This window comes from Sciurus vulgaris (genome assembly GCF_902686455.1).
Source record: "Sciurus vulgaris genome assembly, chromosome: 2".
NCBI classification, from domain to species: domain Eukaryota; kingdom Metazoa; phylum Chordata; class Mammalia; order Rodentia; family Sciuridae; genus Sciurus; species Sciurus vulgaris.
In genome coordinates this window covers 80831295-80845765 of record NC_136462.1, presented here as the reverse complement: position 1 = coordinate 80845765, position 14471 = coordinate 80831295, and the positions used below count along the sequence as shown (strand labels likewise).

The 14471-nt window shown below is 42.9% G+C and overlaps 1 protein-coding gene and 1 long non-coding RNA gene across 5 annotated transcripts; one reads left to right on the top strand and one right to left on the bottom strand.

Moving 5' to 3' along the window:
* Window positions 1-76: 76 nt before the first annotated feature.
* On the bottom strand, window positions 77-3547 carry PIP4P1 (phosphatidylinositol-4,5-bisphosphate 4-phosphatase 1). 4 transcript variants are annotated; one of them, XM_079129316.1, is made up of 7 exons: window positions 3241-3542; window positions 2728-2918; window positions 2275-2381; window positions 1753-1858; window positions 1539-1591; window positions 1355-1445; window positions 77-923 (listed from the first exon to the last, which is right to left on the bottom strand). In XM_079129316.1, the coding sequence occupies exons 1-7, from the start codon at window positions 3401-3403 to the stop codon at window positions 780-782; spliced, it is 855 nt and encodes a 284-aa protein (XP_078985442.1). In that variant the 5' UTR covers window positions 3404-3542; the 3' UTR covers window positions 77-779. The 4 variants fall into 4 exon arrangements, with proteins under 4 accessions (XP_078985442.1, XP_078985443.1, XP_078985444.1 ...); XM_079129317.1 differs by having other exon boundaries at window positions 3262-3539; XM_079129318.1 differs by lacking the exon at window positions 1753-1858 and having other exon boundaries at window positions 3241-3547.
* Window positions 3548-6702: 3155 nt separating this feature from the next.
* On the top strand, window positions 6703-13732 carry LOC306653474. The gene is made up of 3 exons (XR_013761728.1): window positions 6703-6777; window positions 11741-11945; window positions 13396-13732. It is a non-coding gene; the product is annotated as an uncharacterized lncRNA (long non-coding RNA).
* Window positions 13733-14471: the final 739 nt, after the last annotated feature.

Here is a 14471-nt window from a genome sequence, read left to right as displayed (position 1 = left end):
GCTGTCTCTGTGTTTAATAACTTTCTGTGGGGCTGTAGAATCCCTTCATCTTTTCATACATACAAATTAACAAAGGTTAGAGTCATGACCTTATTTATTTACAAGCACAGGATGAATCCCTAACCTCTTCCAAGACAGCAACCCTACGCAGCCCAGTTAAACACTGCAACTGGGGAGGCAGGGAAGGTTGGAAGGAGGAATTAGGGAAATAACAGGACTGGGGGAACATACCCCACATTAAATAGTTATATACACATCAGTTCCTGTGGTTCTGTACAGAGCAGCAGCTGACCCCACCCCCACAGGACATGGAACGTGGGGAGAGGAGACTGAGGGTACTGAGGCCAGAGCCAGCCCCTGGTGAAGTGCAATAGCAGCAGCAAGGTCCTAATGGTGCATAAGAGGGAGGGGAACCCCCCAGGGCTACCCACCCCCACCCTGCCCTGGAATGTGTAAGGGACAGGAATGGCTCTCAGGGAGCACATAGGAAGGACAAGGCTAGAACCATCTTCAGGACCCAGGATTAGGGGCAATATTTTGCCTACTTCACCCTATACACAGCAACCCTTGGAGGAAAGCAGATAGCCAGCAGTGGTCTTATCCACCTCTCCAAACCTAAGTGAGGGCCTGGTTCCTTCCTACCTCTCCCCAGGGAAAAGGAAGGCAGCTGCTTGGCTTCCTTAATTGAAGCCCAGGGAACCTTTTACCCCGGCTCCATTTGTAGTGTCACTGTCCCCACCAGGGAGGGGCCAGGCACAGTCTGTGGATCATCCAGGGGCTCAGGAGAAGTTCTGGACAGGGTGGCTGACCTTCATACAGGCCCAATACAGGGCCCGGCCCAAACACAGCACAGCCAACAGGATGACAAAAGCCCAGGCTGCATAGATACCTCCATATCGCCGTGCATGCTTCCATGTACCAAACTGATGAAGAGGAGGAAAAAGAAAGATGAGGTTGCTGTTGGCCCTCCTACTTTCTAAAACCCCTGAGAACAGTAAGAATCCAAGTTGTGTGTGTAACCACCTTCAGGGAACCTCAAAGCCCACATTGTTAAGTTCCCTTTTCCCAGGCAGGAAAATACTCATCGTCCCAGCTCTCAGTATTTCTTGTATCTGACAATGGAGTCAGGCTTCCTAATAGTAACTCAAAACTACTTCTCTGTTGTCCTAACTCCTACACAGAAGATAGCTACTTTTTCACTTAAGACTTTTATCAGTTACCTTCAACTTCAGTTCACTTATACCTTAAAACAAGCCCCTCCCCCATTTCTTTCATCTTTTTCTAGGGCACCAATTTTCCAAAGCTTAGCTCATGATGAGGCTGAAAAATGAAGACTTGAGTCAAGGTTACTCACAGCAAGGCCAGTGGCAGTGACTGCCAAAAGTAAGCCAAGCAAAAAGCAGCAGATACATCTTTTCCTTGGATATCTGCGCCCAATAGAAGACCTGCGAGGAGGCAAATGAATAGATATTTAAAACAGCGCTGTTGTTTTAACTCCATATGTCACCCAATTACAAGCTCAACCCCTAATCACTTACACTTTCCTGCAGTGAGGGCAACGTGCCAAGGTTCGATCAGTGAACTCTGTCCACTATGGAGAAAGAAAAATAATTATAAAAGGAAGACAATCCTCAATGAGAATCTTGAGGCAGAAGGAGGCTGGAAATTGTGTCCCCACCACAAGACATCTTTTCAGGATTCACAGTCTTACTCAAGCTTTTTCCCCCAGGGCTTGCCAATATCCTTCCTTACCAGAAATGTATTCTTGCAATGTCCACAGATAACCCTGACACCCATTGGCTGTGGATCTGGACTTGAAGGTCCTGGATGAACAGGTCCCAAGTTGATGATTCTTTTGCTTTACAGGAGGAACAAAGACTGAGATTGAAAAGTTTTTAATCCTAAGAATTCTCACACTGTTCCTCCTTTGCATTATCCACTCCCTATCAAGTTCTTTGTACAAATCCTTCAACCCTTCCCCAGAGAATCCTTGAGGAATAACACTACTTAAAACTTTAGGTCTTCAATGCCTCTTTAGCCTCTAAATAATTCATCCAACCCCCAATACTCTCCATTCTCCTAAAGAACACCATTTCATCCCAATCTTTTTATTGAGAAAAGAGGAAGCTGGCTGTAATAGTCCTTTGGCACAATGCTCCATAGTGTTCTCTCTTTCTAAACAAACATGAAGCTTGCTCACTTTTTTCTCCTTATAAATACTTGTCCTTTTTGACTTTCCCTATTTATGCCCTTCTCCACCATGATAACTCTTACCAATAGGGCCGTGGGCAGGCAATCCGCTGGGAAGTCACTTTGCAGATAAGGAGACAGTTACAGGGGCATCGAACATATTTTTTCCCTGGGGGTGCATTCTTGATAGGCTAGAGAATAATGGGGACATCAGCAAGCAACCCAATCCCTTTGATTTCCCTCCAAAAACACTTTCTGAGATCAGATTGATAAGGTCCTAGCCGGGAAGGAGAAATGAAAGAGACACACATATCATGACATTTGCAAATGAAGTATTCCGGATAGGCGTGAAGATGAAGTACAGTGAACATTAGCTTTAGTATGTGGCTTCTGGGGAAAATGCGAAGTGATACTCGCGGAACTGAAACTGGGTTTTATGAAAAGCCCTTGGCCAACACCTAAGACTCAGGGTCTAATCAAGAGATCAGAAAAAGGATCCAGGAAGCAGGGCCCATTTTATAGATATATATAACTCACAGTGGCTTCATTGCAGACACCACATTTGACTACATGCTGATGCATCTTGCCTTCCACGTTGATGAGAGACTGGCAGACTCGGCAAGTGATCATGGGGGCACTCCCACTGTCTGGGCTGGTTAGGGGTGAGTAGGGGGGCGGGTCCTCCCCAGGTAACACGGCTGGATGCCCCTCAGGAAACGGGGGAAATGCTGAAGAGGAACCAGATAAAAAGAGGTGCTGGGATCGCTTGCAGCGCCCCCCCCCCCCAACTGATGCTCCACTGGGGTAGGGAACTTTTTCTGATCTTCGACCCTTCTGACCAAACTCCGAGGATTCCTCATAATCGGCGCTTCCATCACCTTCCTCAAAACCCAATTCAGTTCCCAGACTCTGGTCGAGATTGCAGAGGAAAGGGAGCCTCGCCCCGTTACAGCTGCAACAGTCCCGCACCTGGCGCTTGGGCCCCGCCTCCGCCCTCGGCCCCGCCCCTCCGCGTACCCTCGGGAACACCTCGGACCCGCCCCGGCTTACCCTGGGGCGGGGCATGTTTACCGGCTCCATACGGTGGTGCGGAGGGGGTCAGGCCTCCCCCGGGCCCAGCGCCACTTCCGCCCGGCCCCACTAAACCGTTGCCCCCGGCGCCGCCGTCAATGGGCTCGGACAGCAGTGGGGAACGCTCTCCATCTGCCGCCATGGCCGCCGCCGCCGCCTCCTGCCTGGGTCAGCGATCCAGCTCCCTTCGTCGCCGCCGTCGCCGCCGCTGCTACCGGGTCCCCAGGGCGCCTGCGCGCCGCGCGCCCAGCTCACCCCGCAGCCAGTGGCCTGTCCCGCCCCGGTCCCTCCGCCGCACGTGATAGGCTATCCCCGCCCCCGCCATGCTATCATTCGTGGAGATAAACCAATTCCCGGTCAGTGAAAGCAGCTCTCCTTTTCCACTGGGGAGAGTCGTTCCAACGTCACTGTCACATGACCTGCCGGGAGCGGCTGAGTTTGCAAAAACTGCACGTGACTAGAGGTTCTGCGAGCCATTGGAAGCGTGGCCCATCGCGCTACCTCCAGACCAGGAGGTGGGGCTGAGCTGCTTCTGCTCACCGGTCATGTGTTTCAGGAAACGCCCCACCCTCGGTTACGCACCCAGTCTGCTTCTCATTGGTGAAAGACACCACCAAAGACTTTTCTTCACATTATAATTGGCCTCTCATTGGCTGGTGGCTTCCTTTCCCTCGTCCTGTGATCCTTGAGACACAACTTTATTGGCCTAAACTTAGCGCCAGAACATTTGAGGCGTGGCTTAAGCATTTTAAGAGGAGGGGCAATAAATGAGTGAAAGTTTGGGCTTTTCTGAGCAGCGGATGGAAGAGTGGAAAACAGCAAAGGCAAAATTAACCACTGCTCCAAAAAAATACCTTTTAAAAGCCAAGGTAACAATCGAGTGCAGTGGCGCAGACCTGTAATCCCAGCTACTCCAGAGGCTGAGGCCGGAGGATGGCAAATTAGAGGCCAGCCTGGGCAATTTAACGAAACCCTGTCCCAAAATAAAAAGAACTAAGGGTGTAGCTCCGTAGGAAAGTGCTCACGTAGCACGCTGGAGATCATGAGCTCAAACCGCAGTACCCCGGGGGAAACGGAAAGAAAGAAAAAAGGCCAGAGTGACAATCTATCAGGAAGAAAATAATTTAAAAATTAAAGGTCATCATCCATTCCTTTCTTGCTGGAGTTACTTCTAGGACAGGACACGAGACAGGATTCTTCAGGAAGCTGTCCCTGCGGACTCCACCAACTCACCTTGCTAATGGAATTTATGGGTGGGGGACTGGGTATGTAATTCAGTGACAGAACGATTGTGTAGAATGTGCCAAAGCCTAAGGTTCGATCCCTAACACCGATAAGAAAAAAAAAAAAAAAAAAAAACTAAGATCATCTTTTTATGAGTACTCTATACTGAAATAAGAGCTCGTCATTGTACTCAATTTTTTAAATTTTGTGGTACCGGGGGTTGAACCCAGGAGCGCTTTACCACAGAGCTACATCCCCAGCCCTTTTAATGTTTATCTTGAGATGGTCTTGATAAGTTACTGAGGCTATCTCCGAACTTGTGATCCTCCTGCCTCAGTCTTCTGAATTGCTGGGATTGCAGGTGTCCGCTACCAAGCCCGGCCGTTTTACTCAATTTTATGACTAGCAATCCTTGGACATGTGCATAAATGTTGATTGTATTAACCAATAAAATCCAAGGATATTTTAGTCACCTTGTTTGGCCTGCCGTGACAGTCTTTAAATTTGTCTTAACTTTGCCCTTTGCTACGAGATTGCTAATGGAGGTTATTCTAATATTAAGTGTTGAAGATGACCTTGAACTTCAGACATCTAAGTACAGCCGACCCACCTACCCTCTCCTGTCCATCCAAATTTATCCAGCTCAACTTTCACAGTACAGAAGATAAGACCATTCCTTTTCAGATCTATGAAGCTGCTCACTAAATGTGCAGGGTTCCCCAACAGGGATTAATTGTAGTGGTTACCCCTAAACTAAAGGAAATGTGATTTCTTTTTGTTCCGACTTTGATGTTTTGGGGTAGAGTGGGGACTGATGTCAAGGTGAACAGCTCTTTGTTCTGAGAATGATTGAGGAAGTCTTCCTTAATTATGTAAGTGTAGGATGAGTAGTTACTGAAGTGATCTCTCTTAGTTAACCAAAAACAGGATGGGAAGGGCCATAGTTAGGAAAGAATACTGAGAAGTCAAAGAAAGATATTTTAGTTCTGAGTTCATGCTCTCGGGAAATGTCTGATTTCTAAGAAGGGCAATATTTTTTTTAACTCTATCAGACGGAAGGTCTCTGTGAGAATAATGCTTCGATGACCACCTTTTCCTGAAAAACCCCAGGTGGGGCTTCTGATTTCTCCCTTCTAGACACTGAAGCACAACCCTGAGGATCTATCAGTAATGGAAGAGAGAGTACCCTGCCAGTCCTCTTCCCCATCAGAAGTCTCATGTGGACCTTATGGGAGCCTGAATCACACCCAAGTCAGCTCAAATTGTAACTGAGAAGCAACACTGAGGACCACAACCAGTTTGTCTAAAGCCTCTCCTAACAGTGAAAGAAGTGCAACTAGTCCCAAATATTTAATAATAAAGGGACTGCTTTCCCAGCACTTGTGGGCTAGGTACTACAGGGACTAGACACTTCACCTAGGTTCTGATGCTTAAACAGAGTTTTGCCATGCCACCTTACATAGAAGCTAGTGTTCTTCCACCAGTTAGGTCCCCAGTAAAAACCACACATACCCCCCAATCCAACACACACTTAAAGAAATAAGGAACCTCTAGATGCAAAATTAGGAAGGGGTTGTAGCTCTGCAGGGGGACAGGCCGGTCTGCTTCTCTTTCTTCTATTTTTGGCACACAGAATCTCAAGCATTAGTGCTAAGTTTGGAGTAGGTTTCATTATTTGCACCCTAGTTGCATATACAATTCCCAAACTGTCCTTTATGATTCTCCCATCCTCACCAAGGTCATATTTCATGTTAATTTAAATCTGGTTCTGCTGAGTGTGGTGGCACCTGCCTGTAATCCTAGCAGCTCCTGAGGCTGAGGCAGGAGGATTGCAAATTCAAAGCCGGCCTCAGCAATTTAGTAAGGCCTTAAGCAACTTAGTGAGACCCAGTCCCAAAATAAAAAACAAAAAGGCCTGAAGATGTGACTCAGTGGTTAAGCACCCTTGGGGTCAATCCCTGACAATAAAAAGCAAAAATGTGGACAGTGAACTGGGGTCGTAGGTCAGTGGTAGAGTGCTTGCATAGCACATGCAAAGCACATGCAAGGCCCTGCATTCCTTCCCCAGCGCTGGAAAGAAGGAGAAGGAAGAAGGAAGAAGGAAGAAGGAAGAAAGAAGAAGAAAGCATTGGATACCATACAAAGGATATTTATTTACTTATTTTTAGTAGTTTAGGCTCTAAATGATGTATTTGTTATAGGTTAAATATAGGAATGTATGCCTAGGAATTGAAGTAAATGTTAAGCCATAGGAAGAATGTCTTCTGATGGGCTTGTGGCACTGAAGGAAAGGTATGATGGAACAATGCCTGAATATACCATGTTTTAGGTCCCTTTTACTCCTAGACTAACCTCTGCCCATACAGGTGTGGGTTAAGGGAAGTACACTGGCTCTCTAAATGCTTTCATGATAAAATTATGTTATAATAAATCCCTCTAGGTCTTAAGTTCCAAAACTCCCCAAGAAGGGACCAGTATTTATTCTATGAATGGACTAATCACCACCTACAGTTCTAGGCAGAGCACTTCAGGGGAATCTAAGATCAATAAATTTGGAGTTGCCCTCACACATTATGGTCTAGTAGTGGTCAGAAGATACATGCCCAGATAACAAGGTGATCTGTGGGAAGGGTCATAAAAGAGGTAGAGGAAATTGTTAACAGCTTAGAGATTACCTCTTCTGGTCCTTGGTTATCTACTGCTGTGTAATGAACATAGTGATATATTTTTTGCCTTATGACTCTGTGATGTTGACTGAGTGGGTTTTTTTTTTTTTTTTTTTTTTTTAACTAATCTCACTTGGATTCATTCACACACATGCAGTCAGAAGGGGGTTGGATACAATTCAATGGTCCAAGATGGCCTCACTCACGTTTGGGGTAGTTGTATGTGCTGGTTTGGCTGGCTTCTTTATTGCAAGGTGATCCTACAGGTTGATAGCCCAGGAGGAATAAAGGAGAGGCTGCCACCATGTTAGGCAGAGGCTTCAGCTCTATCACAACTTCTACCATATACTAGTCTAGGGATCATAGCAAATCAGTCCTGCTTATATTCAAGGTGTGGGGATCTAGAATTTACTTCTTGATAAGAGGAGCCACAAAATATTATGGCTTTCTTCCTTTCTTCCTTCCTTCCTTCCTTGTTTCCTTCCTTTCTTCCTCTTTCCATCTCCTTTCTTCCCTTTCTTCCTTCCATTTTTCTTCGCAGTGTTGGGGATAGATCCTCTGGCACTGTGTGTGCTACACAAGAACTCTAAGCTACACCCCCCAGCCTCAGTGGCCATGTTATCAATCTACCACAATTGAGGAGAAGCTTAGCAAACAAGTCAAATACAAATATTTGTTAAATATTTACTATTTGTGAAAGACATTCCTTGAGAAACTCACACTCAGGGTACAGAGAGATAATAATGTAAATGTTGACAGTATAAAATGTCAACATTAATAATCTTTTATTATGTCAAAAAGCTAGAAATTCATGTAGCATATGCTTCATAACAAATGAATTAAACAATATAATTCAAATTAAAGGAATGAAGAGATCACTTCTATCTAGCCAGAGTAGTCAGGGAAAACTATAAAAATATAAAAATTATTAGGGGCTGGGGAGATAGCTCAGTAGGTAGAGTGCTTGCCTTACAAGCACAAGGCCCTGGGTTAGATCCCCAGCACCCCCCAAAAAATTGTTATATTATTAGGCATGAATAATTCAGATTTGAGTTTTCTTGAGTAGGCCAATAGGCACAGAAATGCAAAAAATAATATTTCTAATTTGCTTATGGTTAGCACTTTCATATCTGTATTCATTTGATTTCAGAACCCTCTGTGAGATGAACAGGAAAGCTAAGACTGTCTTTATTTTACAGGTGTGGAAACCAAGACTCTGTAAACTAGTCATTTAAGTTAAGTGAGAGATTGAAATGGAACTAAAAGTACAAATCTTCTGGCTTTTATTTTTTCCCTATAAGTTTAAAAATTCTTTATTTATTTACACATGACAATAAGATGTGTTTTGACATATTATATATATATGTATATATATATGGAGTATAACTTCCCATTTTTGTGGTTGTACATGATGAGGAGTTACACTGGTTGTGATTTCATATATGACATTCATTCTACTGTCTTTCCCACTCCTATCCCCCCTTCCTTCCCCCACTTCCCCCCACACCCCGGCCTATCGTTAGTCAGCATCTGCATATCAGAGAGAACATTTCATCTTTGTTTTTTCGGGATTGGCTTATTTCACTCAGCATGATATTCTCCAGTTCCATTTACTAGCAAATGCCATAATTTTATTCTTCTTTATGGCTGAGTAATATTCCATTGTGTATATATACCACATTTCTTTATCCATTATCTGTTGAAGGGCACCTAGGCTCATTCCACAGTTTAGCTATTGTGAATTGAGCTGCTATAAACATTGATGTGGATGGGTCACTGCAGTATGCTGATTTTAAGTCCTTTGTATACAATCAAGGAGTGAGATAACTGGGTCAAATGGTGGTTCCATTCCAAGTCTTCTGAGGAATCTCCATACTGCTTTCCATAATGGTCGCACCAATTTGCATTCCTACCAGCAATGTATTAGTGTACCCTTTTCTCTACATCCTGGCCAATATTTATTGTTACTTGTATTCTTGATAATTGCCATCCTGACTGGAGTGAGTTGAAATCTCAGTATAGTTTTAATTCGCATATCTCTCATTGCTAGTGATGCTGAACATTTTTTCATATATTTGTTGACTGATTGTAGTTCTTCTGTGAAGTGTCTATTCAGTTCCTTTGCCCATTTTTTTATTGTGTTATTTGTTTGTTTTGGGTTTTTTTTGTTTGTTTGTTTTTGAGTTCTTTATATATCCTGGAGATTAATGCTTTATCTGAGGTGCAGGTGGCAAAGATTTTCTCCCATTGTGTAGGCTCTCTCTTCACATTCTTGATTGTTTCCTTTGCTGTGAAGATGCTTTTTAGTTTGATACCATTTCATTTATTGGTTCTTGTTTTTACTTCTTACACTTTAGGAGTCTTGTTGAGGAAATTGGTTCATAAGCCAACATGATGGAGATTTGGGCCCACTCTTTCTTTTAGTAAGCCACAGGGTCTCTCTAATGCCTATGTCCTTGATCCACTTTGAGTTGAGTTTTGTGCAGGGTGAGAGATAGGGATCAAATTTCATTTTGTTACATATGAATTTCCAGTTTTCCCAGCACCATTTGGAGAAGAGTCTATCTTTTCTCCAATATATGTTTATGGCACCTTTGTCTAGTATGCAATAACTGTATTTATGTGGGTTTGTCTTTGTGTCTTCTGTTCTGTACCATTGGTCTTCATGTCTCTTTTGGTGCCAATACCATGCTGTTTTTGTTACTATAGCTCTGTAGTATAATTTAAGGTCTGGTGTTGTGATGCCTCCTGCTTCACTTTTCTTGCTAAGGATTGCTTTGACTATTCTGGGTCTCTTATTTTTCCAAATGGATTTTCCCCATCAGTTTTGAAAAGCTATTTACAAAAAGTTTTATTCAACTACTTCTACTTTTAAATATATAAGGCACTTCTAAATATCTAGAAGGACTAGGTATGTCATATAAGAACTTGTCTGCAATGCATACAGCATTGATAAATAAAATCGCACATGTAGCAATAGTTATAATCTGAGGTAATTTCTAATATGATTTTTGTCCTTGAATCTTTCCCTTTTCACTTCCTTCTACTTTCAGTCCAGTGGACAAGTACAGGCATAGATAATGCTTAAAGATGTCTGAAAAAATTCATATCCAAAAGTCAATAACAGGGGACAAGCTTTCCTATGAATTTCAACACAAAAATGTATAAAATGTGCTAATTTTACTAACTACTTTGTCATATACTGACAACCTCTTGAGATCAGGTATTGCAAAATTGGGATTCATTTGTCCATAATATCCACTATATACACAGCAAAACAAAATGCACAAAACATACAGAAAAATGATGTCTGAAAATGTCTACACATCAATGCAGTAACATGTCACCTTTGCAATTGTTTCCCTTCCACTTCCTCCACATCACTGAAGTAGAGGATACTATACTGCTCACAGAGGTGGTTTAACAGTGCCATTCCCAAAGGACAATATTTGCTAAAGCAAAAAGATATTTACAAAGTGATATTTCACTACCTTTAGAGGTGGACACCTTCAAACATCTAGACAGACTTATGTTTCAAGTAAAGATCAATTTGGTCCACTGTGTGTACAATAGTCTTGAATAAACTGTGCACGTGTAACAATAGTTCTAATTTGAAAATGTCTTCAAAATATGAGCATTCTGGCTCTTCACCAATCCAGTGGGTCACAATGCTCAAATTTTCAGAAGACAATCTTTCCTAGGAATTTTAACACAAAACATGCAACATTTGCTTACTAATTCTACTTTTGTCGTACACTGGCCACCTCTTTTAACATCTAGAAAGACTAGATGTAGATTAGGATTCATCTGTCCTTTATATACACTGTATAGAGCAAAGTAAAACAAAAACATAGACACAGGAAGGATGGTTACTCTTGTTTCATTATGAGCACACTGGGCATGGTGCTCCAGAGAACCCCAGGGCACAATGTGTACTACCTAACAGGGGCTTGGCTACAAAACAACATTTCGCCCTACAAAACAACATTTCATAAGAATTTTAACAAAAATAAATTTATGAAATGTGTTACATTTTACTTTCTACTTTTAACATATCTGACACTTTAGAACATCTAACGAGACTAGCTATTTCAAAATAGCATTGTCAACTAAATAAATATGCTATTTCAAAATAGCATTGTCCAATAAAGAGAAATAAAATGCACACACAAAACAATGGTTACACATGGCACAGGACATTCTTTCCTTCCTTTTCACTGTCTTCTGCTCCCTACAGTGGACAAGCGTGGACTAGTGTCGCTCCTGGTGTTGCTTCTAGAGGTGGTCTAACAACTCCATTTCAAAGTCATTTCCAGAAGACATTTCTTTTATAATTTTTAAAAACCAATGTGCATTTATAAGATGCATTATTTTCTAATTCTAGTTTATCATCCTTGGGCAACCTTTCTATATCTAGAATGTCTGGATGTAGCTAAACTTTTCTTTGAAAAGGTTGTGGGGTGGTGAGAGCAGTTTTTTCATATCATACACACAGGACCTACAAACGGCTAGTAAATCTTCCCAGCGGATGGTGAACCCTTGCAGTTGGAGAGATGCGGGTGTGTTCCTGTACCATTTCTGCTTGGTAGGTCGAAGACCACCGCCTGATGCCTGCTGACCGATCCACCCACTGTGGTCAGGACTTGCTCACCTCCAGGGTGTTGTAAGGCCTTTGTTTGCCTTGTTGGGAGAGTGAGGTCTACTGGAACCCGAGTCGCCCCACGCCTAATGCGTGGCGGACCTCTGGGACATCTGCCGCTTCCTAGAACCCCAGAGTGTACCAGCCACCGCTAGGTCCTCTCCAGGGCGGGACAGGATTGGGCTGCAAGATCCACCAGCTCGCGGTGTCCCGGCTCCTTCGCAGTCTGAGCGGCCAGTGGGCAGCCACAGGCACTGCAGACTCTGGAGCTGGCCGGACTGGTTGCTCCCCACGCTGCATCTGTCTGCTGGAACTTCCTTCTGGCTTTGTATTTTTTTTTTTTTTTTTTGCTTTGTTTGCTTGTTTGCAGTACTGGGGATTGAACCCAGGCATTCTTATTTATAGACAGGATTTTGCTAAATTGAGGCTGGCCTTGAACTTACTATCCTCTTGACTTAGCCTCCTGAGTAACTGGGAATACAATCAAGGGCCACCATACCCCCTGCCTTATTTATGGTTTAATGTTTCACACTCACATAATCTGCTAGCAGATTGAAAAGGGTAGAAGCTGATTGTGATAATGAACACCTGCTGTTCCAGGTACTTGGAAGTGGAGGCAAGAGGTTGCTTGAGCCAAAAGTTTTGGGTCTAGCCTGGGGAAAACATGAACACCCTGTCTCTAAGAAGATAGAAAGAGGAGGCCTTATTCTCACATACAGTCAGTCATACTGGGGCGGGATTCAATATATACATTTTGGGGAAAACACAATTCAGTCCATAATGGGAAGACATAAAGAAACTGCCAGGTGTATGGCACTTACCTGTAATCCCAGCGACTTGGGTGGCTGAGAGAGAATTCCAAGTTTGAGGCCAGCCTCAGTCAATTAGCCAGGCCCCAAGCAACTTAACCTGTCTCAAATAAATAAATAAATAAATAAGGGCTGAGGATGTGGCTTTGTGGTTAAGTCCTGGGTTAAATTCCCCCCTCCCCCTAGTACCAAAAAAAGAAAAAAAGAAAAGTAAGAAAGAAACTAGGTTTATAAGCATTTTTTCTTCAGGTTTGCAACCAAGTAGTAACTAGCTTGCATGGAGAGTGGAGTGGAGGAACATCCGACTGGCTTCTGTGACCCAAAGTGTCCCAATCTGATTTCTCTTTTTCCATGTATTCCATATACCCTATTTCTTTTTTCTCTTCTCTGAGTTGGTAGTTGACCACCTGTGTGAAAACAACGCAAACCTTTACTCCATATCCAGGGCAAGGAGTTTTCGGATAGTATGCAGAATGAGCCATAATGTGGAGGGTTGGATAGGGTGGGGTAGGGTGTGCTCTGTTTTAAGGGATTATTTTATGTTAATTTTACTGGGCCTTTGCTTTGTCTTATAGTGTAGAGAGAATGAGAGATCTCAGTTGAGGGAATTAAACAGGCTCCCCACCTAAAGAATCCTGAGATTCTTCCATAAAAATTCTTATAGCATTATAGAAGCCGAGCCTGCTCCTATAATTGTTGATGTGGGGAGACACTGCCCCATTCTCCAAGGTAATAGCCAGTGACTTCCACCTGTCCCTGCCACTTTTTCAGACTTTTTCTGTTTTATGTTTTTCAGACTTCTTGATCTTGAGGGTGGAAGATGGGTGTGTTACTCAATATGTACTAGACACAGGGTTCCCTCTAAAGATAAAAAGGGTGATAAGAAGGCAGAAGAAAGAGTAATAGGCCGTCATAAACTATAATTACCCTAAGGTCAATGATTGTTTAATTCCTGACTATAGAAATTCTAAAAGTACTTATACTTTACCATTAAAGTAAAAAACGAAACACAGTTACAGCTTCTGTATGTGGATGCAGGGTAGCAGTGACTAAAACAGATAAAGGGAGTGCAGTAGGACTTTCTGTGGGGATAGAAATGTTTCTATGCTATGCAATGTGGTAGGCACTAGCCAGATGTGGCCACTGAGCAGTTGAAACGCAGTTAGTTATGATTAGAAATTAGAATTTATTTTTATGTAATCTTAATTTTATTGTTTAAATCGTTTAGTAGCTATTTAAGCTTAATAACTTTTGTTAAGTAGAGCTGCTATTTGAACAGTGTGATACTCCATTTGGTGTTGGTGGGATTAATGTACCTCGTTTTATTTTTTTTAAATCCAATTTATGGTTAGGAGTGTCTAGAAAGATCAAATAGAAAAAGACAATGGGGAATAATAAGCGTAGCCAACATTTACTGTTTGTTACAATGCCAGGCATTTTCTAAATACTTAAAAGGTATTTTATATGGTCCTTGCAACAACAGTAAGTACTATTATTATAAGTACTATTATTATTGCTATTTTACAGAGGAGAAAACTGAGGCATAGAATTTTTACTTGTTTCATTTACACCACATGGATTCAAGAATGAGGTAGCAATGGAGTCTCTGGGGCCATGGTTTCCAAACTCTGTACCAAGGTGCAAACTTGCAGGGGCACTACAGGATATTATTTTGTCAAGACCAGGATCTTGCTATGTTGCCTAGGCTGGTATCAAACTCCTGGGCTCAAGTGATCTTCCCACCTCAGCCTCCTGAGTAGCTGGAACTACAGACCTACAAACCACACCTAAGTACGTGTGTGTGTGTGTGTGTGTGTGTGTGTGTGTGTTAGAGAGAGAGAGAGACAGAGACGACAGAGAGACAGAGAGAGA

Coding starts and splice junctions, on each gene's coding strand:
- PIP4P1 (XM_079129316.1), bottom strand. CDS start 3,403: ATGGCGGCAGATGGAGAGCGTTCCCCACTGCTGTCCGAGCCCATTGAC. Junction 2,382..2,727: donor GTGTCTGCAATGAAGCCACT/GTGAGTTATATA, acceptor ATTATTCTCTAG/CCTATCAAGAATGCACCCCC. Junction 1,859..2,274: donor GCCTGCCCACGGCCCTATTG/GTAAGAGTTATC, acceptor CCTCCTGTAAAG/CAAAAGAATCATCAACTTGG.